This window comes from Danio aesculapii, chromosome 21 (genome assembly GCF_903798145.1).
Source record: "Danio aesculapii chromosome 21, fDanAes4.1, whole genome shotgun sequence".
NCBI classification, from domain to species: Eukaryota; Metazoa; Chordata; class Actinopteri; order Cypriniformes; family Danionidae; genus Danio; species Danio aesculapii.
This window is the reverse complement of record NC_079455.1, coordinates 16,471,381-16,497,811: the sequence shown is the minus strand read 5'-3', so window position 1 is coordinate 16,497,811 and position 26,431 is coordinate 16,471,381. Positions and strand designations below refer to the sequence as shown.

General features: G+C 34.5%; 1 protein-coding gene across 1 annotated transcript in view; it reads left to right on the top strand.

The window, feature by feature from the left end:
* The first annotated feature begins 1,576 nt into the window (after positions 1–1,576).
* gfpt2 (glutamine-fructose-6-phosphate transaminase 2) overlaps positions 1,577–26,431 on the top strand; it is a 54,093-nt gene continuing 29,238 nt past the window's right edge. The window contains exons 1-7 of the mRNA XM_056445936.1: positions 1,577–1,686; positions 2,890–2,997; positions 6,685–6,780; positions 6,871–6,996; positions 13,080–13,138; positions 16,235–16,369; positions 23,232–23,293. Of these exons, the coding sequence (XP_056301911.1) occupies positions 1,680–1,686; positions 2,890–2,997; positions 6,685–6,780; positions 6,871–6,996; positions 13,080–13,138; positions 16,235–16,369; positions 23,232–23,293 (593 nt within the window). The 5' untranslated portion in view covers positions 1,577–1,679. The remainder of the gene's footprint in view (positions 1,687–2,889; positions 2,998–6,684; positions 6,781–6,870; positions 6,997–13,079; positions 13,139–16,234; positions 16,370–23,231; positions 23,294–26,431) is intronic.

The following is a 26,431-nucleotide window of genomic DNA, read 5'->3' as shown; positions in this document are numbered from 1 at the left end:
AATAAACTTAAACAACTCTGATATCTTACACACATCATTAATGTACATTATGAACAATATTGGACCTAAAACTGATCCTTGTGCTATGCCACAATTTACATTTATGTATGAAGATTTATGGTTGCCAATTTCCATGAACTGTTGCCTATTTTTTAAATAACTGCTTATCCAATCCAAGGCTACTCCTCTAATACCACACCTTTCTAATTTATTTACCAATATATTATGATTTATTGTATCAAATGCCTTATTTTAATCTATAAAAATTCCAACTACCTTCTTATTTATATCTCATTAGTAATTTCCTTAATTTCTGTTAATGCCAGAGATGTTGATCTATTTTTCCTGAAACCATATTGCTCAGCTAAAAGGTTATGCGTTTCTATAAAATTATTAAGCCTTTCAACAAAGGGTTTTTCCTAAATTTTTGATAACTGAGAAAGATGAATTGTGTCATTTATATTGGTGACCACATCATTAGAAATGCCTTTGGAATAGATTTCAATACCCTATTGTATTGCTTATGATCAGATTCAAAGTTATATTTTTCACAAAGATTTCTGTAACTCGGAACCTCACCGTCTTTGTCTAATAGATGGAAAACGACCAAATACCTCTCTCCCACCAATCTTCATAAAATAAATCATATAGCATTTATATTACATGGTGGTAACTACCATTTAGGCATGTTAATACGAGCAAATTATTTTTCTTAAGTACTAATCGATGGATTTGCTCTTTAGTGTTTGGACTTTCAGCAGTGAAATTTAAACCACACTGAACTGAACTAAACTGAACTTAAACTCTGAAAACTGGACTGGCAGTTTCAATGTACTAAAACTTCTATGTTAAGCTGCTTTGACACAATCTACATTGTAAAAGCACTATAGAGATAAACATTAATTGACTTGAACTAAACAAGCATCAGAAAGCTGCTTTAAGTTACTTTGGACTCTGCATGGTTGTTGGTGTTTTTCAGAAACTACCAGAATTAACCCACAACCATGTCTAGGGTTTACAGAGTCTGAAAAAGAGAAAACATCCAGTGAGTGTCAGTTCTGTGGATGATAATGGTCCGTATACGTTTTGGTTCAGCTGTGGGTTCCAACCCTAATAAAGTGTACAGTGGGTGTATAAATGCCTATGTTAAGCTCAACAAACCCACATCTACTGTATGTGGGTGTGGTGTCCACGTAGCACATATTGTCAACTAGGACTAGTAGCAGGATGTGTCAATAAATAAAAAAAGAATTTCTAATAGGGGTAGGGGTGTTTGAAGTATCAATAATCAGCTTGTAAAGTAGGTTTGTTTCTACAGCAGCAAGACTTCATTTGGATAAACAAATGTTCTGTGCCTGAAACCGCAGATGTCCAGCGTGTAGTCACTACAGTGAGTAGTAACAATGAAAAGTAGGTTTAAAGATATGTAACGTGATTAAAAACAGAAACTTAAGAATCAAGCGAGAGAAACCCTTCGCTCCTGTCTGTCAACCAGTGGGCGGGGTTGCAGTTTTCTTGGTAGCGTCGCCAGAGGTGGAGCAGAGGTTGGAGTAACTTATAAGTCCAGGCTGCTGTGTGTGTGTCATTTAGTCTTTGGATCATACAGCGACCCGCTCCCCTCATCTTTTCCATAAGACCCTTCAAATTACATTCAGCTTGAAAGAAAACACACTACAACGATGTGCGGTAAGTGCACCTTTATTATTATATTATTATTATTATTATTATTATTATTATTATTATTATTATTATTATTATAAGCCTGCTTAGTGTATGATAATTTTGATCGATTATATTTTGTTGTCTTTATTAGACTATTAGTCCTTGTATGTAAACGTGTGCCAGCGTCATCATGTAGGCTAGTCTAAATGTAAATATTTGACTGTTCATCATTCGAGTTGAGTATCATGAAGTGACAGATCCGGTTCGGAGCGCGACAGCTCGGGGGTGTGTCAATACCCAGTGAGCAACCAAGCTAGACGACATTTCTCATAAAAAGCAGGAGCATTGGCTTTAGGTTTGGGTGTGAAATGCATAAGTATTCATGCGGTTTAGGTAGCAGTGTAGTGGGGTTTTAAGACACGTCCAAAACGCAATCAGGATCCACTACTTTCAACCGACGACGTGGCTAATTTGTAATGTGTTTAATGAACTGTATGTTAGATTGAAATGAAGCTCTTACCTCAAAGTAATTAAATAGTCTCCTATTTGTAGTAATGAAAAGAGACTTAAATATAGAAATATAAAATATATATAATGTAAATATATTGTGTTAAATTTAAAAGTTCTAAATTGTCAACTTCGCCATGTTTACCTGAATTCTCCACGTTGCTAATATTGTATTTAATGCCTTAATGTGAATTATAGACAACATGTTTTTAATATTTTACATAGTTACATAGGGTGTGTCATACTTTGTATTGTAGACTAAAAAAGTGAGAATGAAACCTTTAATTCTGATCCACTTAGTGTTCACGTGGTCTTTTTGTTTGGCTTTTATAGCATGTATTGCGATGCCTACTTATCATCCAAAGCAATTCAATGTATATGTTTGGTTCTAAATATGTTTGTTAAACTTTTATGGAAAACATAGTGACTCTTACAAGAAAAATGAAACATTTAACTTAGTATACATTGCTTTCATATCTCAGTGACACTATAGCTGCGTTTGTCTTACTGTTGTTTCTGGATGTCATCATTCACACTTATTCAAATGAACTGCACTACCAAAGCAATCGCACCAGAGTTTGTTATAATTAGCCAAATGTGAACACATCCATACATTGATTCTATAAAATCTTTTCTTTGAGCCACTTCAAAATATCCTAGCATTTGTCTTGATGCAAATGTTTCTGCTCTTTCCAATCCTTGTTACTTTGTTTTTGGCAGGAATTTTCGCCTACCTGAATTACAGAGTGCCACGAAAGAGGAGAGATATCTTTGAAACACTCGTAAAGGGACTTCAAAGGCTGGAGTACAGGGGTTATGACTCCGCAGGTAAGACTGACACTCCTACTGCTGTAAGGGGTAATGTCAGCATGTCCCACAGGTAACAGATATGCCTCAAGACTGGAACAGTGGCCTCGTTTCTTGTAGGTTGGCAGCACAGAGGGCCTGGAGTGTCAGGTCGTCCACCGATGAAGCAAAAGCAGTCAGTCGATACTGGTGTGAAGGGGATTATTGTGCTGTTAATCTTTTTTTTATATGTACAACGACTCATTCAGTATATATTGGGGGGGGGGGGGGGGTTGTTAAAAGAGTAGAGTTTAGAATTTGTTGTTATTAGCAAAATAGGAATTGGTCATCTTAAAATAAGGGCGTCAAAAATTAATTAAAGTTTGTGAATTTTTAATTCTTTTAAAAAATTTTCCAAGTGATGCTTATGGAGCATGGGGAAGTATTTCTTGTAATATCCTTTTCTTCTTGAGAGTTTTATTTCTTTTAGTTTGGCTGGAATAAAATTAACTTTAATTTTCTTTTAGGCCTGTTTAAGGTCAACATTTTTACCTTTTTTTAACGTTTATTTGACCAATTTTGACCATTGGTTCATTTTGACCTTTTGACCCGTTTTTTAATTGGCTACAGAACAAACCACTTGTCCAATAACTTGTCTATTTAACCAAACTTACATAGTTAAACTAATTAAACTAGTTAAGCCTTTAAATGGCACTTTAAGATGAATACCAGCATCTTGCAAAAAAAAATAGTAAAATATTGACTGTCATCATGGTGAAGACAAAAGAAATTAGTTTATTAAAACTATTATGTTGAAAAATGTGTTGAAAAAATCTTCTTTCCATTAAACAGCACTTGGGAAATATTTAAAGAAGATACAGAATAGAAATGTACATATAAAAAGCATCTGATCATACTGATGTGTTTGCACAAACTACAATTCAGCAGTGTCATGAGGAAAGATGAGACCATAAAATTACACTGTTATCAGTTGTATTTTCATACACTTATATTTTTACATGCATCACAAAAATGCACTTAAAATCTAGTAAAAGGATGTTCAAATGGCTACATTTATTGTAGAAATTCCTTGATGTGCCTCAAAAAAATTCATGTGATTTTGCCTCAACAGAGGATCTGATTTGAAATAGACTATAACTAGTGTATGGAGCTCATCACACATCATCTCAGATATTATTGTAATAATCCTGCAAACACCAGAGTGAAGGTCCATCCTCAAAACCAATCCCACATGATTGTTTTCACCAAACCTTTTGTTAAGTATCTGCATCCAAATCAAGATGATAGAATTTTTTTACTGTGTGTGTGGTCAGCTTCTCTTTTGTTCAGCTTATTTACTCTCAATAAACAAAAAGCTGAAGTGATTTCCTTGTTTGGATAAACATTATTTTTTTAGTAGTATAGAAGGTCTGCATGTGACATCTCTGTCAGCTGCGTGGCTGTGGTTCCCCAAACTGAGTAGCAGAATTTGTTTACATCATAATTATCCGCGTAAAAAGAAAGTGGTTTTGTGTGAACAACTGTACCAACAGATTAAACAAGAATTACCTTATTTTACATTCTCATATAAATTCTCAACATTCTTCTTCTCATATTCTGTGTAATTGCAAAGTTTTGTCAGTCAGGCTTCATAAAACATCCATTATTATCCATAATACGATAGTCTTAAGGGGATAAATCACCCAAAAATGACAATAATAACAACTATTCTTTGAAGTTACCAGTGTTGGGGAAAGTTACTTTTGAAATTAATGCATTACAATATTGAGTTACTCCTCAAAAAATGTAAAGTTGCGTCACTTAGTTACTTTTTATGGTAAGTAATGCATTACATTACTTATGAGTTACTTTTGCCTTACTTTTTATTACCTGCCTGAGGCTTGATCTCCTTCAGAACTTACAGGGTATTTTACTTTTTTTTAAATAGTGGAGATCTGCATTTAACCGCACACTGTATAACCTACATCTTCATTTACCTTTAAAAAAAACTGATTAAAAGAAAATTAAAATAATGTTACTTGCTTTGAACTTCTTGAGGCTATACATGCCGTATATACAGATTTAAGTTGAAAGTTGAAAGCAATGTGTTTGCTACTTTTTTACTATTTGTCCTATTAGTTCAGTAAAATCACTGTCCATTGAGACTGTCCCCTTTTCTTCTATTTGTTCAAAATTATGAGAATATTTCCATCACAGAAATGTAGAGAAGGATATAAACGGAGGTCTGAGCCAGCTCCAAGTGGGTGGGACTTGAGCTCCAAGTGGACGTGCCTTCAAGCTCCATGTGGGCTGTGGGGTGTATATACGGAGTCCAATATTGTGCTTTATGAATGCCTTCTCCTAACCCAACCCTAAACCCAACCTCAAAGTAACCTGATGTGTTTTATTAACGTCTACACCTACACCTACTCCAACCCTAAACCCAACCTCACAGTTACCTGTTGTGTTTTAATAATATCTGCTCCACCTACACCACATAAACCCCACCTTCTTGTGGTGTAATCCCTCCCACTTGTAGGTCTTCGGGCTGCAGCGATACCTAAGGCTCTGCCATCTTGGTTTCTGTCTGTTCCCGCAGGGAGCTCATTCTCTGATTGAGTGTGATTCAACATGATTACACTCATTTTAATTCAACAAACTATTTTTTTAAAGCAAATTGATTCATCTAAAAATTAACTCGTTACATTTTTAAAAAAGTAACTCAAATATTATTACTTCATTTTTAATAGTAATGTGTTACTTTACTCGTTACTAAAAGTAATATTATTACGTAACCCCAGTGTTACCTCCTACACTGGAAGTTACAATATGGCACACCAAACACAATAATAAATGTACAAACACAATTTACTTATAATTGCAGATAGATAGATAGATAGATAGATAGATAGATAGATAGATAGATAGATAGATAGATAGATAGATAGATAGATAGATAGATAGATAGATAGATAGATAGATAGATAGATAGATAGATAGATAGATAGATAGATAGATAGATAGATAGATGGATGACAACTTGACACAAAAAATACATCACAACTTGTTTTTGTCTTTGTCATGTCAACTTGACATTGCTAAGACTACAAAGCTTGTCATAAATCCGTCATAAACATGATTGTCATGAAGCCATTATAAATATGTCATGAACTTTATAAAACCTTCATTTAATCACTTAACTCCAGGTGTTTTTAAATGTGATATACTGTACAATGAATACACAATCAAATAAAAAACACACTTTGCTTGTTGATTTAATTGTGCGTTACTGTCAAGTCCAACAAAATTTAATTCACGCTGTTAATTGTCAGTTTCACTGGCATTTTATTATTATTTTATTTTTACAGGTTGCCGCTATTACAACTAGCCATTTGTTGGTTTTCCACTCAGGCGGGCATGTACACCTGCAAAAATGATGTCAATCATAACTTCTGTCATCCTAGTTTTCCAGGATGTGAACACATGTGACGGAAACAGTACTTTATTCAAATATTTGCTATTGCTAATAATGTTACACTGCAGAAAACAGAAGCTCTTTTGAGATTATTGAACATCTGTGAACATTCATGGACAAACTAGTCTGAAAAGTTCTTATTTTGCTACAAGCCACATTAAAAAAAGCAATGAAAACCTTTTTTTAAACTAGAGATGAAGAGAAAACTTTATATATAATGTTGTTTTTTAATGTAAACTTCTTTTTTTTGTCAGGTATTGCAGTAGATGGCCCCGTGAAAGATGACGAAGCTTATATCTGCTTATATAAGAAAACTGGGAAGGTGAAAGCACTTAATGAAGAGATCTACAGTATGTTAAAGCTCTTCTATTGCTTAGTTTTTCTTCAAAGTGTTTTTTGTAGTCATTTGATTTCTCTCATCTTTCCGTTTGTCTAATCAGAGAATGACTCCATTGACCTCGAAGCAGAACTGGACACACACTTTGGGATTGCACACACTCGCTGGGCGACGCACGGAGAGCCCAGTCCCCTCAACAGCCACCCTCACCGATCTGACAAAAACAACGGTAAAACATGAAGACAGCATATACAATGGGTAGTTCTTGAAAGCATATACACTGGATAGTTTTTGGGTGAATTTGAACAAACCCAATTGACGGATTGTTAAACACCCCCAACCAATTACTGTTGCTAACTCGGACAAACAGAGTTGCTAACTGACTTAAAATGACAGCTTAAAACCTAGTCCCCGAATGTTTTTATAGATTTTGGCAGCAAAATGACCTCTACTCATCAAGGAGTGTTCAAGAGGGATTTAAATATACCTTGGAGTGATGTATAAAATATCTTGAGTAAATGTGGTGGATAGCAAGATTAATTTGGAAGCAATTTGTTGCACAATCTCAGATGATCACCCAGATTAAATACATTTACATTTAGCAACTTTTAGTGACGTTAGCAGAGGTAAAAGCATTGTTGCTTCAAATTAATTCTAATGTATATGTTCTTGCTGATTTTATGAATCTTTGGATTTAGGAAATGGAATAATATTATTTAGATTGCCCATCCTCTTAAGGCTGATTTATACTTTTGCATGGCACCGCATTGCAGACCTCACACAGACCTTTTGTGTGCACCTCACGAAATGGATGAAGCTTTGCTTGGCGTGTTCACCGTTGTGATATTCTTTAACATGACAGGGGGCGGTCAAAAGAAACCCACCGTAAAGTCAGACAGATAAAGAGAGAAGTAGGAGGTTTCTGGAACTACATAATATCATTAATAGTGTTCAATATTTTTAAACTAATTATTTTTAGCATTTTTTTTAATTTATTTTAATGATTATAAAGATTTTCATAACCATTCAAGATTTAAATCAAACTTTGATCACTTTCTTTTGTTCATATTTTGGAGAGGTCTACCTATTAAAGTTAAATATCAATGACAACAGAACATGGGTTGCTCTAAAAATATATATTTTTTTTTATTATGCCAAGCATAAAAGCCAAAAAATATACTGACATTTTTTATAGATTTAGCCCACTCAACAATTTACACAATTCTGTCTGGCTAGTTTGTCCTCTACTTATATCTAACATTCCTAACCATTATCACCAATAAAGCCCAGAAAAATAGGCCTTCAGTATATTGTAAATTGATAGGTTCAAATATTCTTTTCCAGTTATCAAAGAAATAATTTGTTACTTCATCTTAGTTTTGTAACTATTAAATTCTTTTAAACTCAAAATTGTAACATATACATCAGTGTAAAACCTATGAATGGTGGAAAAACATATTCCGCCATTTTAGTACAGGGTAGCAATCTTTTGAAATGAATGTGGGACCAGGGTGCAGTGGAGGAGTGGCAATCCGGAGCCAGAGATATATACACATATAAAACATATATCTATGATCGGGAGTTTTCCAAGTGGACAGTATGCAAATATTTTTTTTTATTCTGAAAACTATAATTTTACATCACTTTTAAGTTTTGGATAAGTGATCGCACAGGCATTCCTGACAAAGAGCATGTGTCTGTGTACATGGAAATGTATTATCCTCCCTCCCTGTTAAATTTGATCTAATCCATGTCCTGAAACACACCCCCTCTCCCACTTTCACTTCTCATTCTAACGGAGGGAGCGATTCGCTTGTGAATGAATCTCTGTTATGAACGACTCGTTCTCTTAGCTGACAATAATACACGTTTCTAGCACCGCAGCATCTTGTCATATTTCATGTACATTGTTTGCTTATTTTATTCAACAAAACTAGCATAAGCTTAGTATTTAGTGCAAGTTGGTGCTACTTTGCCCTATGGTCAGGGCAGTATGAGATGTACTTTCATCAATACTTAGCACAAAAGTTTGTAACTTACAAAAAAACGATACATAAAAAACGAAATCTTACCTATGAAATGCTCTGCCTTTGTGCTTTGTTTTCTTTGATTCCTTGTTACTACACCCGTACACAGCGCAAAAGTCCCAAATCTTCAGACTGGCTTTGGTCTTGACTATAGTGCGGTTGAATGACTTTTGTCATGGAAACACTGTACAAACGTGGCGGCGCTATTGGCGCTTTCTCAGAGTCCGTATGCGATTTCTAGTGTATATATCTATGATTAAAACCACCTGGGTCTCTACATTTGCCATGCCCTCTCTTTTTGGTTTTAACAAACTTATCCCTCAAGTTTTTCTAAACTTATTAACAAAACCTTTCCTCCTTTCCCACTGTTGCAATTTCTAGCCAAGAATTACTGTCCATCTGGTTATCTCTATGATCACACATAGATGGATCATAAAGATGCCTGTACAGTCGTACCTGTTTCAAACAAAATCTCTTTAAAGTGATTCATATTCAACTTAAATCAAATGCGGCACCGCACAAACTGTTCGCTCGACTCTCAAAAAAATTCTGTACGCTCCCCAGCCAAAATCATGTTACGCGCACCCAAAGCGAACCTTCGCAAACACCACAATAACATCACATTTGCTGCGCACACTCAAGCAAACTAGCGAACGCATCGAGTATAAACCAGGCTTTAGGATACCTGGAATTAAGTACATCAGGCATATTTATTACCAATTGTGTAAACTAATAAGATCTTTGAATCTTTTGATTTTTTTTTCGATGGCACTGAGATTTACAAATGATAAAAAATAGATAATTTTGAGCCTATTTAAACATTTAGTCTATTTATTTGCTTATCTAAATGCATGTAAATATATATTTATTCAGTTTTTATATCAATTTCAGTAAAATTATTGACCAATATGCAAATGTTTGTATCATTTATTTGCAAAACAGTTTGTAAAGTAATAGTTTTTTTTTTTTTACATGTTATATGAGAGACTTGCTTTGTTTACCAAACAAGTAGTTATAATTGGATTTGCATTGTAAACCTTAAAAAAAGTTAAAAAGTTATTGTTTTAAGTTTTAAGTTACTATAATCTCATTCCACATAAATCCGCAGAAGTTTTCCTCAGAAATAGCAAAAAATTCTGTCTGACCCTAAGGTAACCCAACATTAGGGTTTTGTCCTCATTTGACACAAAATTGGGTTGAAACAGCCAGACATTTCTAAGAGTGTGAAGTCATCTGGTTTATTTGTTGTCATTACTAAGCCAGCTGTGGTTGATGTCAGTTTATGAGCTCTTTATGTAGTAAAAACAGGACTAGTCAGTAGACACAGGTTTTAAAGCCATTAAGTTTGTTTGTAAATAAAACCCATAATGCTGTGATTGATTGGTGGTTCAGAAGTGAAAGTTCACTTTGAAAATAAACACCTAAGTAGGGGGTTGAAGCAAACAGCAGGAGTTCCACTCGCCACACAGGTTGTGGTGCTACTGATTCGGGTTCATCTTTTTTCTGTGATCATTAAGGAAGAAACAATACTACAGGCATTTCCAGTGAGGTTCAGAAGTCTGTAATTTGCATGATAATCAAGCATGAATTGTAAATGATCCACAAAGCATCTTGCAGTGCAGATATAAAACAGGTCTAATGGTGAGCGTTACAGTATGAGTGGTGACCTGGATATAATGTGTATTCCCGGTTATTGTGTTATGTAACCTGTGTAAATGTCTATTATGTAAGTGTATTCCAGAGTTTATTTAGAATTAAGTCACTTTTGTTGATTGATAGATTGATAGATACTAAAAGGCTGTATCTATACTCTACTGGAGTATTGTTTTTTTCTCCTACTTCCACTTTTACTTCAGTACATATTTTCGATGAGTTTAATACTTTTACTTCTATAGATTTTTTTTTTATGTTCTGCATCGTTACCCGTTACAATGATAAAAATGTTACGAATCATTCCAAACCCACATTATTAATGCCAGAGCAGGTGGCTCTGTCACAGGTTTGAATAAGCTGGTTCATCATCTTTCAGATGATCAAAGAAGACAGTGCTGCCTGCCTCCATAGAGAGCACTTTAGTTTTTTTTCGACATGGAAAACCCCGAAATTGGCGATGAGGAAAAAGACCACCCGTGGCTCTATTTAGAGTACATGTTTGCATTTGTCAGAGTAAAAGACAGTTCATATAGAATGAAGTGCATACTCTGGCACCCAAAAGATAGCGAAAAAATGACTTTCAAAAATTAACCTTCGAATTTGAAGAAACATATCAAGTAAAAATAATATAATACACAAAACACAGCAGTTTGAGCTATCTGTAAGCGCTAGATAAGTTAACTAACATTAGCTACCCGTGGTTCATAACATGCTGCGATGTTCACTTAACGTTAACTAGCTGGCTATCATAAAAGCTGTGTCACGCTGAATTGTATATATATATATATATATATACATATTATGAATCGTAAACCATGGTTCTTTTTGTTCTGCTTAATCACGTGCCCCCCAATTTTTTTTTAAATAAACAAAACAATATGTCTTTTGACTGCTTTCTTTAATAACTACATAACACAATACTTGTACTTTTACTTTCAGTTTTTGAGTAGTACATTTTAGAATAAACTACTTGCAATACTTAAGTACAAAAAATGCTGAATACTTTAGTACTTCCACTTAAGTATGGTACATAAAAAGCACTTCAACTTCTACTTAAGTCACTTTTTTGATAGCGCGCTTGTACTTTTGCTTAAGTCTGGGTTTGTAGTACTTTATACATCTCTGTTTCCAACACAACCTAAAATCAACCAAATATCATTTCATGTCGTTATTGGACATCAAAATAATATTGTCCTTAGATGTTGACTAGACATTAAATTTTGGTCACCTAACATCATAACCTAAATCTAACCTAATATTAACATCTTATGACTGCTGGGCAATAACTAAATGCACTACAGAATGTTACATTTACACACATTCACAAATTATATGTAAATGCATCAGCTTTTTACAGCGTAATACTTACTGCTTACTACTCTTGAGTACTTTTAAAAGGGCTACTTTTGACTCATATTTTAAGTAATATTTACAACAGATAGTTTTACTCTACTTGCACTACATTTTTAGGCAAGTAATGGTACTTTTACTTAAGTATGCTTTTTCAGTACTCTTTTCACCACTGATTACTTAAAGCATGGAAAAAAAATGAAGAGATAAATTTTTCAGCTTCTCAGGATTTAAAAGTTATAGTTATGTGTTTGAGTAAAGCATAATTTTGTTTTATTCTTTAAAGTATTCATAATTAAAATGTCATTTGTAGCCTTTTTTAAAAACAAGGTGTGAACAAGGTGTTTATATTAATTTTCAGTTTATGTTAATTTGAATTTGTAAGAAGTGTTATTTATTATTATTATTATATAAAGGTATAAGTATTTTTAATGTTTGTTCAAGTAAATCTTGTAAATTCGTAATATCATTAAACATGGGCGTGCTTAACCTCTTGACAAGTACTGAGCTTTCAGTGATGACAAACAATAGTACTTATATAAAGTTACTACAACTCAACAAGTTTAGTTTTTCAAGCTATATTTTACGCCGAAATCATCTGCAAACTCACTTCCATGAATGGAGGTTATAAATAGAAATGTGGGCCAGCTTACTTCTATTACATTGTACAATAGTAATTTGTAGCCTAAACTCCACTTCAGTTTAGGCGACAATTCAACACACCTCAACCTGCTGATCAAGATTTTCAGCATTATCTGGTTATGCTTGGGAACCCTCCAGGAAGATAATTGTCGTTCTTTTTATCCAAAGAGATCACTCACGCACACACACACACACACACACACACACACACACACACACACACACACACACACACACACACACACACACACATTTGGAAAATATTTGAAAAAGAATAAAAATTGAATTGTATTCAAGTCTTTTTATCAGGGGTGTCCAAATTCGGTATTTGAGTTTAGCTCCAACTTGCATCAACACACATGCCAGGACATTTCTAGTACATCTAGTAAGAGCTTGATTAGCTGTTTCAGGTGTATTTGATTAGTGTATTGGTGTATATATATATATATATATATATATATATATATATAAATATACCAGGGGTGTCCAAACTCGGCCCTGGAGGGCCGGTGTCCTGGAAAGTTCAGCTCCAACCCTAATCAAATACACCTGAAACAGCTAATCAAGCTCTTACTAGATACACATTTATATTTTTTACAGTGCATTTATTTATCCTCCTTGTTGATTTTTTCCTCCCCAGAGTTTGTTGTCATCCACAACGGCATCATCACAAATTACAAGGAGCTGAAAAAGTACCTGGTGAGCACTGTTTTTAGTTACCTCTTCATCGGAGCCCTTTCGTTTCAAACCTTTTCATTTTTATTGTGAAAAACTTAAAAAAAGATGAGTAAAATGTTCATGAAACAAAGTATTCCAACATAAACTTCAAACGGCTAGGGAAACCCTCGTAAATGAAGGTACAAGAGCTGTCACTTTTCAAAAGGTACACATTTGTACCTAAAGAGTCCATATTGGTACCTCAAAGGTATATAATTGTAACGAATTGTCACAAGGATTGGGATCTATCTTGCAGACTTTTATTAAGCTCATGGTCAAACAGGCAGTGGTCAGGGGCGGCGAACACAATGAAGCAGGATAAACAAAATCATAGTCAATCAACAGGCTAATGGTCAAGGGCTGGCAGCAAACAATCAATGTCCGAAATCTGAATAAATGGTCCAAAAGGCAGCAAACAATCACAAATGCTAGGAAGGTAAAAACAGGGTAAAAATGCTCCGAATTGTCAACCATAGGAGAAAAAGACTTTGCAATGTGTGGGTACAAACAGTCTGCTTAAATTAGATGGTGGAATGTTCTCAGCTGGACCAGTAATCAGTCCTGGTACGGGGTTGATGGGAAATGTGGTGAAGAGTGAGCGTCTCTGTGACAATAATAGTACCTAAAATTTCAAAATGTACACTTTTAAGTGCTTTTTAGTTAGTAATATGTACCTATGAGGTACCAATATGGACCCTTTAGGCACAAACCGTTTGTATAGGTGCTGTGTGCTGTGAGAGTGTACTGTACAAACTACTCAATAATGTTACTTTTACAAAACGGATTTAAGAAAATTTGACTTGATTCCATACATGAAATTTCATTGCTATAGGAAAACCAAGTAAATATTTTCCCCCAAAATGTACACATACAAATAGTCTTTGCACTTAAAACTCAGATAAGAGATAAAACTCAATGAATTCTTCCTGTATGCCACAGCAGTTGTTTTTACTAAAATCTATCAAGTAGAAATTTCTACCTACCAGGGTTACAGGTGTTTGTACCATAAAGTTAAATCCCAGAGATCATCTAATCGTGTGACATACATACATTTCATTAATGGTGCAATGTCATGTGCTTCATTAGATTATTTAATTACACAGTTTCAATTTCAATTTATTATAACTATGCATCAAATGAAACGCAAATTAAACGGCCATCTAGACATTTACACCTCTAGTGTGAAAAAAGTCAGGAAAATGGGTGAATCCAGCTTTTTAGGTGGAAGTGTTGAGTGGCGGAAAAGGGGAAAGAGGAGTTTCATTACGTGCACAACAGCTGATTTTTACACCGGCAACACAAACACAGACGCAAAGGAGATGGACAGTGACTACATTTACATGGACATCAGTAATAAAATTATTTGCCTTAATCTGAATAAGACAACAATATGATTAAGGTGTTTACATGAGTTGCTTTTTGAATGTTCCTTTCATGATCCTTTACATGTTATAGCACATAGTTCGATTAACGTCATCGCGTCACCACGCTATCCACATTTCCTCTGGAGTTTAATGTAATTTTGAGTGTTTCATTCTTAATTTGTCGGCTTTAATGCAGTTTGGCACTTTCACTTTTAATCAGGAACATTTCATGCATGCTCCCATGACAAACATGATATTGGTTGCGAGGAACTGCTGGAAGAGTGTAGTTTTAATGGAATTTGAGCAGAGAATAGCACCAAACAGCTGATGTGTGTATAGACTATCCTGTCACAAAATGCATCAGAAAACATACGCGGCAAAAATCCTACACAATGGTAAAAGTTTGATAAAGGTGTTTACATGTTTACATTTGGAGAGCAGCATTTAAAGTGGATCTTTCAGTCCATAATATTGTAATGATATTAACGTACTGTAAACTTATTAACTAAATCATTTTGACTAAGATATGTCTTTAAAAACTGAAAGAATACTGCTGATGATACTAACTAACTTTGCCATCTGAATAAACATAAACAATGAACACTGATCGCACACTTACAAAATCCATAAAAACAGGACAATCAACACCAACTGGAGCCACATTTTTCTTTAAAAGAAGACGAGTGGCAAATCCGGATTTAACTATTTCCAGGTTCGAAAAGTTCTCAGGTAAAAAGATGTTCCTTACAAAAACATTTTTGTCTCGTTTAAGCATACCACTGTAATCCACACATGTGGGCCCACACACAAGCTGTGCTCTCATTGCGGGAAAATAGAAACAAAACCTTCATTTCGGCACATTAATAAATGAACACTGACGACCCGTCTCTCTGAACAATTCTTATACTACTACTTGTTTAAATTATAGTTGGCAACACAACGTGGTGTCTCTCTAAACACTGTAACAGGTAAAAAGAGTCTTCGAAGCTATATCTTGCATATTACTAAAGTTCCATGTCATTCACAGTAGAGCGCGCTGATTGGTTCAAACCAAGTCTTTCTCATGAATTAATGAACAGATGTGCTGAACACTCTATGACCTCTTTGTACTGGCCGGTACAGATGTCAAATGTCAAATAATAGAAAGCATTTCATTGGTCAGAGGATTTGATGAGAAACTGAAGTATGAGGTCATGTAAAAAGGCAGAAGTGACAAACTGCAAGTTTTGAATGTTTTTATCTTCTAAATGAAAATTTTGTCAATGCGTCAGAGCAAACTAGCTTACAAATATCCTTAAGACTAGCATACTGATACTAACATCTAGAAAACTTTATTTTGATTTAACTGGGACTTTAAGAGTGCACAGTCGAGACATGAAAAACAAGTATCCAAACCTTCTCACGTCATAAGTTATAATAATTTCTTTGGGTGGAGACGTTAAGACGGTGTTTATTAGGTGAATACATTGAAGATAAAAATCATGGTTTATTATTCATCTTAGTGACGTTTATGTCTAGTGGTTTATTGCACAACATCTATAAGCAATGAGTAACCATTCAAAACCAATACATGTTCAGTACTCCACTACTCTCTCTCTCTTTCACTTTCAATCGTCTCTGATTTCTTCTTTCTGCCCCTTTTCCACAAAAGAAAAACATGTTTTGTTTTGCTTGACTGTAACCATGGCTTTTTGCCCCCCCAACCCATTGACAGGCTTCCAAAGGCTATGAGTTTGAGTCGGACACAGACACGGAGGTCATCCCTAAGTTGATCAAGTACCTCTATGACAACCGAGAGAACGATTATGTGTCCTTCTCCACCCTAGTGGAGCGCGTCATCCAGCAGCTGGTAAGCATCACGAGTGTGTACGTGTGGGTTTGAGAGTGTCTACGTGTGTGTGTGCGTGTGTGTGTGTCTGTGTGTGTGTGTGTGTGTGTGTGTGTGTGTGTGTGTGTGTGTGTGTGTGTGTGTGTGTGTGTGTGTGTGTGTGTTCGGGGTGAGGGGGTGGTCTTACTCACATGGCTCTGGAAACCCCTTGCTTGGATTGGGGAAGTTAAAGGCCAGTTCTTGCTCATTTTTTATCCCTCTAAAAGAAAATTTGGAGTGGTTTTCTCTTTGATTTTCAAGCGGATCTCAGTAATATATGGAGAATGGCATTAAAAGCTTAGTTCACACTGAAATGACAATTCTGTCATTTACTCAACCTGATGTTGTTAATTAAAAAAACAAAACAAATGAAGATGGATGAGATTTCTGTGACTGGTTAAGTGCAAGTCTTCTAAAGAGACTAATAACCATCTTTCATTCACATAATGACCAATGTTTAAGCATTCAGATTTTGTCAACTATTCTTACTTGACATAAGAACTTATGACACTCATTCTTATATGTGTTGCCATTCTTATATACTAGTGAGGTTAGTTTTACCATGTCAAGCCTCTGTTTTTGTTTATTGGTTAGTGTTTATTTGTGTTTATTTGTGAAAAGTCTAAAGTAACCTTATAAATAGAAGACTATTTTTGATTCACCTTGACCAAACACCACATGTACGATTTCCATAGACTTAATTCAATTGAACTAATGGTTGCTCATGTTTATAGCTTGTCTTGTCTTCTCATGTTTTGCTTTGCTTCATTTTATCATGTCTTGTCTTGTGTTTTGTCTTGTTTTGTCTTGTCTTGTTTCGTCTTGTCTTGTTTTGTTTTATTTTATTTTGTTTTGCTTTGTTTTATTTTATCATGTCTTGTCTTGTGTTTTGTCTTGTCTTGTCTCATCTTGTTTTGTTTTGCTTTGTTTTATTTTATTTTATCATGTCTTTTGTTTTTTCTTGTCTTGTCTTGCAGTGTCTTGTCTTGTCTTGTCTTGTTTTTTTTGTTTAGTTTTGTTTCGCTTTTTCATTATATCATGTCTTTTGTTTTGTCTTGTCTTGTTTTGATATTTGTCTTGCTTTGCTTTGCTTTGCCTTGTTTTGCATAGCTTTTATTTGTTTTGTAGTGTGTTGCTTTGTTTTGTTTTGCTTTGCTTTGCTTTTTGTTTTGTCACTTCAGACAAACTTTATGCATTGGTTTGCATAAAAAGACTCAGACTAGTTTGTTGATTATAAATATCCAATATTTTCCTTCTGTCGATTACTGTGCGTTTGACACAGTGGCTCAGTGGTTAGCACTGTCGCCTCACAGCAAGAAGGTCGCTGGTTTAAGTCCCAGCTGGGCCAGTTGGCGTTTCTGTGTGAGTTTGCATGTACACCCCGTGTTGACGTGGGTTTCCTGCGGGTGCTCCAGTTTCCCCACAGTCCAAAGACATGCGCTATAGGTGAACTGAATAAAATAAATTAACCGTAGTGTATGAGTGTGTGTGTGTGTGTGTGAATGAGTGTGTATGCATGTTTCCCAGTATTGGGTTGCAGCTGGAACTGCATTCGCTGTGTAAAACATATGCTGGAACAGTTGGCGGTCATTCGGCTGTGACAACCCCTGATGAATAAAGGGACTAAGCCAAAGGAAAATGAATGAATGAATGCTGTGCTAGCTCCATCAGGCAAAATCGGGGTGAGAATTTGCGAAATTGTAGAAAAGTTCAACTCTCCCAATAATATTTAGGCCATAATTGTGTTTTTTCAAAGTCCAAATACAACCCTCTAACAAGCCAATATTTAATTACAGTTAAAGTTTGATTTTCACTGGCAGTCATATGGAATATGATGGCAGGCCGGATGGCTCTTGTTGACTGAGGATGCATTTAAACTAACCTGTCTTTGTTTTAGAATGAAAGTCCTCCTCATCCATACTGCAATGCCTACATGCACACTTTACAGTCTAAAATGCATGATACGTGACCATTCACATTCACTGGGCTCTCAGATTTTGGCGCAATCTGCGTCCTGTTGTGTAAAAAAAAAATCTGCGAACAATATGCAATAGTCCAGAAGACCAATCAGTGAGCGATTGTGCATATCTACACCTCTGTTTTCAAAAGTTTGCACTTCAGTCCGTCTATGATGGAATAGGGGCTTTAGCATTTTCAAAACCATTTTCGCAGATCGAAATGACCTTGAATGATCTTGTTTTATGTGTGTTTCTGTCACCTTTGGACTACTCTGAAGGCCATAAAATCCTCTGCTGGGAAGTTCAGCTCAATCCAAACATGGTTCAGTGGCATTGTATGAGTAAGGGAAGTGCCCTTTGAGATATTCTTGACAGGAATCTAGATTTTATCATTGGTTTATAAAACACCCTGCTTTGCTATCAGCATAATAGCCGTGTGATAGTCCCCTTTTTGACCGTCTCTATATAGGACTCTGCCTGTTTTATGGTTTTCTTTTTTAATTGATGCACTAAATTTTGATTGCTTTCTATCTAAACTACCTTAGCAGCCAATTTAGCAATGGAAGGCTAAGAGATAAAGGGACGATAAGGTTTAAGGTGTGCAGTTGTGTCTTATTGGTCGGCTGCAGGTTTCTAAGCAACCTCCAATGCTAAAGGACATTACCTGACCTGCTTTTGAGAGAAACGAGAAGAGAGGAAGAGTAATTGAAACAGGCCTGGGGTGCTTTGTGCAGTTAACTGTGCTAAGACAAAGACTTAACAATAAAGGTTCCTGCTACAATAATAAAAATTTAAGTCAAACCTTTTTAGTTACACTACATTTTTTAAAATAGAAACCAGAAGCAAATGGGAATAACGCACAAAGCTGAGAAGTAAAGGAAATTCATGAAACCTTTCATTTCACATGTAAATTAATATCAAGAAATGCTGTAAAATGCTGTACGGTGTATAAATATACAGTTGAAGACACAATTAGTATTTTTCGAATGATTTTTAACAGAGTAATGCAATTTTTCCACAGTATTTGATGTTATAGTTTTCGTCCGGTGAACGTCTTTAAGTCTTTATTTACTTTAAGTTTGGCTTGAACAAAAAAAGTCAATATTTGTTATAGGTCAATATTGTTTATTTCGAATTAAGTGGCATATAATACTGTAAAAACATAATAAATGTAAAAACTTACTTTACATTTTTTTTCTGAACTTAAACATTTCCATTATAGTGTAATTATTTTATAAGCAAGTAATGTAGATCAGTGTGATTTAGGTAAAGGCTGCACGTTAGTAGGCACGTAGGCATAAGAAATCTCCAAAGCTAGCCGTGTGTCAAAGTACCTGTGTTATAGAAGGCATGTGTAGACAGCAGTGTGTATGTGTGTGTTCCTCTGGGCAGCGAGTCAACAGAGGCAAATATGAGTTACTCAGCACAGAAAGGGCCCCTATTTCCCTCAGATCAGCTCTCACTGTGGGGCTCTGTTCCTCTCAGCCCCCTCCACCTCTCTGAGCCTTTACTCCAGGTCTGATCCTGAGATGAGACAGGCCAGAAAAACCCAAAACCTAACACTGTAAAAACAAACAAACAAAAAAAATAATAAATTGATTGAAAAAAAAAAAAAACAGTAAAATGCTACTGTATAAATTACTTAAATGTTTTAACCAAAACGATCTCACAGCAATTCGTAATTTTTTGATTTAGTGGCTAATGTGTATGAATTTGTACAATTTAATACAACTTGATTATCCCCCAATGGCGGTTGGGTTTAGGGGTGGGGTTGAGTGCCTTGCCTCCTTTTTAAAATTGTACATTTTCGCACGACCACTAAACTGACAAAACGTAAAAATAGTTACATTTCCTTGTGAGATCAGACTGGGTTTAACAGTAAGTTTTACTACTAAATATGATGAATATTCATAAATTGACATTCACACTTTTTGGTCTCTATTTTATCAAAGTCTAAAGAGCATGGCGCAAAAGCATTAAGGGCGTGTTCGAATCCACTTTTGCTATTTTAAGGATGGAAAAATACGCTCTGTGCCCTAGCGCATGGTCTAACAGGGTTGTGCTTATTCTCTTAATGAGTTATGGGTGTTTTTTGAGCATAACGTGCATTAAACCAATCATCGTCTCATCTCACATTCCCTTTAAGAGTCACTTGCGTCTTGTTCATTTGCTATTTACATGGTGGACTTTGTAAGTGAAAATACTTAACACTTCACTAATGAGAAAACAGTTAAACAGATAAATGCAGGATAAAGAATGAGCCGTCTCCATTTGGCCACTTTACCTTCTCTTTACTTTTACTCTTTACTTTCGTGGATAAGAAAATGGTGTTGTACGCACTCCACTGAAGACATCCATTAGCCTACATTTTAGTTTGTTAGCCAATTTACTTTAAGCGCAAAGATTTGTTTCAAAATTATTTCTAAATTCAGTTCTAATTTCCAGCAAACGAATAAATCAACAATAATAACAAAGTGTGGTCAAACAACAGATATATCTAAACACACATCCTATTTTTAGGCTCCAAATGGTGATGCAAACATCTCCAAAACCCGACAGGTGGACAAATCTAAACTTGTTTTTATTAAAACAGATATAAATATGCATATAATAAATAATACTGCTAATAATAATAACATTATACAAATGAAAATTGTCATGAATGAACTGGAAAAAGCCCCAAGAGAGTCATAGAGGTATTTTTATATTTTTGTAGAAAAGAATAATTTTTGTAACATTTTATGCGTTTTAGACCCACATAGGTGCACAACTAATGCTCTCTACGCTGGACTTTAGACCAGGTTTTAGTTGGTCAACGGTGCGGTCTATTTCAGTTCTTCTAAATAGCAACGTGCCAACAATGCGCCTTAACACACGTTCCTTTTTAGACCGGCACACCCATGAGTCCACAAAGTGGTGCAAATGGATTCGCTGTTTAAACAACGTGGCACAAAACATGAAAATTAGGGTTGTGCTGGTCTGAAAATAGCAACAAATCGTGCCAAACATGTCTTGCGTCTTATTACACCAGGTGTATGATAGGGCCCTTTATGTTTGTTTGTTTTTTTGGTTGTTATTGTTTTTTCTTTTTTTTTGTTGACATTACTGTGTGTTTCTATTTTTGTCTCAACAGTTATATATTTTAGAGTTTTATGTTACTGTACTAATGATGTTGTTGAATGAATGTTAATTGCATTACTATATTCATGATGTGTGTTTAGCATGTTTTTTAGCTTGTGGATACTTTGTTTTGTGTTACCAATGTGAGATTCTCATTACCACCTGCTTTTGATGATGTAGTCTTGTCTGTATTGCAAAGATACAATTCATGAACTATGAAAGATATTAGAAATGTTATTATTTTGCAGGCAAGCTCAGCTGTCAGTTTTTTTTCAGCTTAATGTTTACTGATTTCTGTAAAGTGTATCTTTGCCTGTTCAACAGATAAGTGATATTTCCATTTAAGGTTAAAGTCGAAATACTCACAAAATTCTTTTTTAAATTTTTACTTTTTAACTGAGAGATTTTTCCAATAGTTTTATTAACTAATTTTTTTTGTCTTTGCCATGATGATAGTTCATAACATTTATGAGTTATTTTGCAAGAAACTAATATTCTGCTTAAAGTGCAATTATTTAAAGCCTTAACTATGTTAAGTAGGTTAACTAGGCAAGTTCGGTTAATTGGACAACAGTGATTTGTTCTGTAATAATATGGACCCTAAAAAATATGCAACAATTTTTTAAAACTGCTTTTATTCCAGCCAAACTAAGAAATAAGACTTTTTTAATGTATATTAGAGCTGCACAATATATCGTTTCAGGATCGCAATAGTCCTATCGAGAATACAGCAATGTTGAATCTAGATTATAATTTACCATTTTGCAAGTGTTTTTTGAAGCCTGTGACTGTGTGAGGCTTTTAAAAACATTCAGGCATAAGAATAATTACCGTTTGTAACTTAGAAAAATTAATAACGATTAATTTGATTGAATTGTTTGTTGAACAAAGACTATGCCGTATTATTTTACATTTGAGTATTCAATTATTGTATACCTGACTACATTTCGACTCAACAATAAAACACTGTTTATTTAATAAGCATAGTTTTCTTCATTGAATGGGCTAAATGCACAGCTAATGTTTTTTAGCCAACGTAAGGTTAGTGTGACTATTTTAAAGTTTATAAGGTTCCTTTTACAGCATCGACATCGTAATGTTATTGAAATACAATTAGTTAAATAAACTTAAGCATTATTTAGCATATACCTCATTTCTCTCTGCTTTTAAATTGTTTATTAGATTTTTACACTCCCCTACAGAATCATCCCAATCCATCTTCTTTCTAAACAGTTACTTAAGTCATCTAGTAAAATTGTATTTATATCACAATATATATACAATGCAATATAAATCACAGAATAAAAAAAATGCAATGCTAAATTGCCCTAGTGTGTATTACCCTTATAAATTGCCCTAATGTCTATTGCCCTAATAAATTGCCCTAATGTGTATTATGTCTTTTTTATGTGTGTGTCTTGAGCGCATGTATGATATTCTGTCAGATATATTTATTTTTATACTTAATTATTTAAGTAATTTTAGCACCTAATTTTCTTTGAACTGACTGGAGAGTGCTTTTTAAATTACGTTGTACTTGTGACAATGATAATAAATATCTCTTCTGTTCTGTTTTTTCAGAGATAGTATTATGGGAAATACTGTAAAAAAACATCTCTGTTTAATGTCATAACATCATTTGTGAAGTATTTGAAAAATGATTAAAATTTCAAAGAAGGGCTAATAATTTTGCCTTCAACTCTATATCTCTATCATAGCGTTTCATAGCTTAACATTTGTCTCATTCACTCTCTTTCTTCCCTCAGGAAGGAGCATTTGCTCTGGTTTTCAAAAGCATTCATTTCCCAGGAGAGGCTGTTGCCACCAGGTCAGTAAAAGCTCATTTTATTTTTCCATTTTTGTAACACACTCAGGTTTCCTCGTTCCTTTCTTTCATGCCAGTGAAAAGGAACCCTAAGGATACAACCTGCTGTCATCACAAAAAAATTATAATGCTCACATTTTAAAGACAAGGAACTAGGGTTCTTAAAAAGTTGCTTCAGTCAAGGAATCCCGGAACTGACAAAGGTGTTTATGAAGGGGTTTTTTCACCACACTTAGTTAGTACTCTGACCTGATATATATAATTTTGAGTCGACTGAGGCCAAGACTGAAGTTAATTATTCCCATCTGCCCCGCTGCTGATTGTAAACGAATGCGTTGTTGAGTTTTCCTTGGTCACTTATGTCCTGTGGTGAAGGGAGCATTTTAAGGCAGGCAATGTTGCAAGACCCATCAGTGTGGGTTGCTCCATAGACACTAAAATGCTTTCATTGTTTTTGAATCATCTAAGAGAGAGTTTTTGGAAATGATTTTTATGGAATATTTGAGGAGGGTTGTTGCTTGGAATGCTGGTGAGTGGTGTTTTCTAAGGGACTTTCAAATTATATGATTTCGCAGACACTGAGGAAAATGAGAAAAAGTCTTGAATGGAAAAAAGAAATAAAATATGAAGAAAACTGATAAGTGTAGTATTATACATAGGCATGAACCGGTATTTGATTCTGACGGTATGATAACCTTGGATAAAAAAACTGTTTCGCGGTATTGTGATTACTGCTTTAAAATATATTCTTTCTAAATGCCTGGGTAAAAAACAAAAACCTTTTTCCACTCTGAACACAATATTTTCACAATATATATTATTTTGAAAAACATTTAAAATATTTTGGAACAGTTAACATGTCAAGTTAAATAATTCAAATGAATCATTGACTTCTGCTGTCTTCATCAGTTTCAAAAACACAGATTTCTTTACAATTAAAAAGGGCATCTTTGGATACCTTTTCTGCAAGATACTTTTGTCCTAAAAAGCTAAAAAGAAACATTTTAAAAAGCTTAGATCATAGGAACAGTATAACAGAAAATTATGTTGGTTTTAAAACCTTTAAAAAGACTTTTCCAAACCGTGGTATAACTTAAACACGGTTATCATCCCATGCCTAATCAGACCCCCTGGTTCTTCACAATTCCGTGATCGCTGAATCCAATGCAAAATCAACAAAAAGTTTTGTGATCCTGCAAAATTCTTAATTAATCGCTAAATAATCGCAAAAATGTAAATAATCTCATAACACATCCAATTACAATTAGTTGTGCTTTACATGTATGGATGGTATTATGGTGTGCATAAAATTGATAAATGTTTTCGTTTAACTCTTTCCCTGCAGTTAACAGGAGAAAACGCTTCCCTGTTTTACGACAATCTGTTTTAGGTGTATTACGGTAGGGGAAGCCCTAATGCATGTCCTGAGTGAGGTACATAATGTCAGATGCTCTGGGCAGTGAAATCTGAGAGAAAGTAAGATAGTGGATAAAATAAGAGTTAAACAACCTTTCTTTGGCTTAATCCCAACCGTTTTAGATCTGTTTTAGACTTGTCTTGACAAGAGACTAAAATAAAAAAGCTTTTATGACATTGTCATTGTGTTAGAGTGCACACCTAACATAGTAGACTACCTAATATGGTAAATATATAATATATAACTTTTTATATTTATATATATATTTTATCGCAAAATTGTCTGCAAATTTCTGGGAATTACCACCCAAAAAATGTGTCATTTTTATCCCAAAATAACATTAAAATATTTGTGGAAAAACTAGGGGGTCTGCCAAATTATTCAGTCAAGCAAAAGTAATGTTTTCCCAATGTTATTGCAGTAAATGATTTTAATCTATAGAACACAAACAAATTTCTTTCTTGATTTTTTTTTTCATGCAATGAAACTCAGTGGAAATACAACATAGATCCCGTGGGCATTTATTGTATTGGCTGAAGAAAACACAGGAACATTGTTCAGTATAATGTTCTTTATGTTCTCCTCAAGGAAGAAAAATACATAAAATAGTTTAGAATGATATTCAGCTATACCACCCTAATAAACAACATAAGCCATAAACAATAATAAACAACATAAGCTTTTAAATTGATAGTTCATCCCCAAAAAAATCTTTACTCATCCTTCCATCACTTGTTCCAAACCTGTTCGAGATTCTTTCTTCTGTTAAAAAAAGTATTTTGGTTAAATGTGAGTAAATGAGGAAATGTTTATTTTTTGGCTGAACTATCCCTTTAAGAGTTATTATGTGTACTCCACACTCAATGAGTGCGACTAGTTTTCAAAGGAAATCAAAAATCCTGAATATCCAAAATTTCAAAATGCATTTTCAAAGGAATTCTATAATATACAGTTGAAGTCAGAATTATTAGCCCCCCTTTTTTCTTTTTTAAATAGTTCTCAAATGTTGTTTAACAGAGCAAGGAAATTTTCACAGTATGTCTGATAATAATATTTCTTCTGGAGAAAGTCTTATTTGTTTTATTTCGGCTATAATAAAGGCAGTTTTAAATATTTTAAAGCCATTTTAAGGTGAAAATTATTAGCCCCTTTAGGCTATTTTTTCACCGACTGTCTACAGAACAAACCATCATTATACAATAACTTTCCTAAATATCCTAACCGACATAGTTAACCTAATTAACTTAGTTAAGCCTTTAAATGTCACTTTAAGCTGTATAGAAGTGTCTTGAAAAATATCTAGTCAATTATTATTTACTGTCATCATGACAAAGATAAAATAAATCAGTTATTAGAAATGAGTTATTAAAACTATTACGTTTTAATGTATGTGTTGAGAATATCTCTCTGTTAAAAAGAAAATAAGGAAAAAAATAAAAAGGGGGCTAATAATTCAGGGGGGCTAATAATTCTGACTTCAACTGTAAGTGCAACGTAAGTCTGTGCAAACAAGCAACTTTGCTGTTGAAACTGTAAAATATCCCTACATAAGACTTCTTGAGTCTGCTATGAGCAGTTGAGGTGTTATGAGCAGGTTCATAGTTTCCATCTGTACCACCATTGCCACCATTAAACATGAAAGCTGCAGAGCTTTTATTATATCACAGTCCACTGCTTCTGGTTATTCTGCTCATGGTCAAGTGGGGAAAAAGGCATGGTGCTTT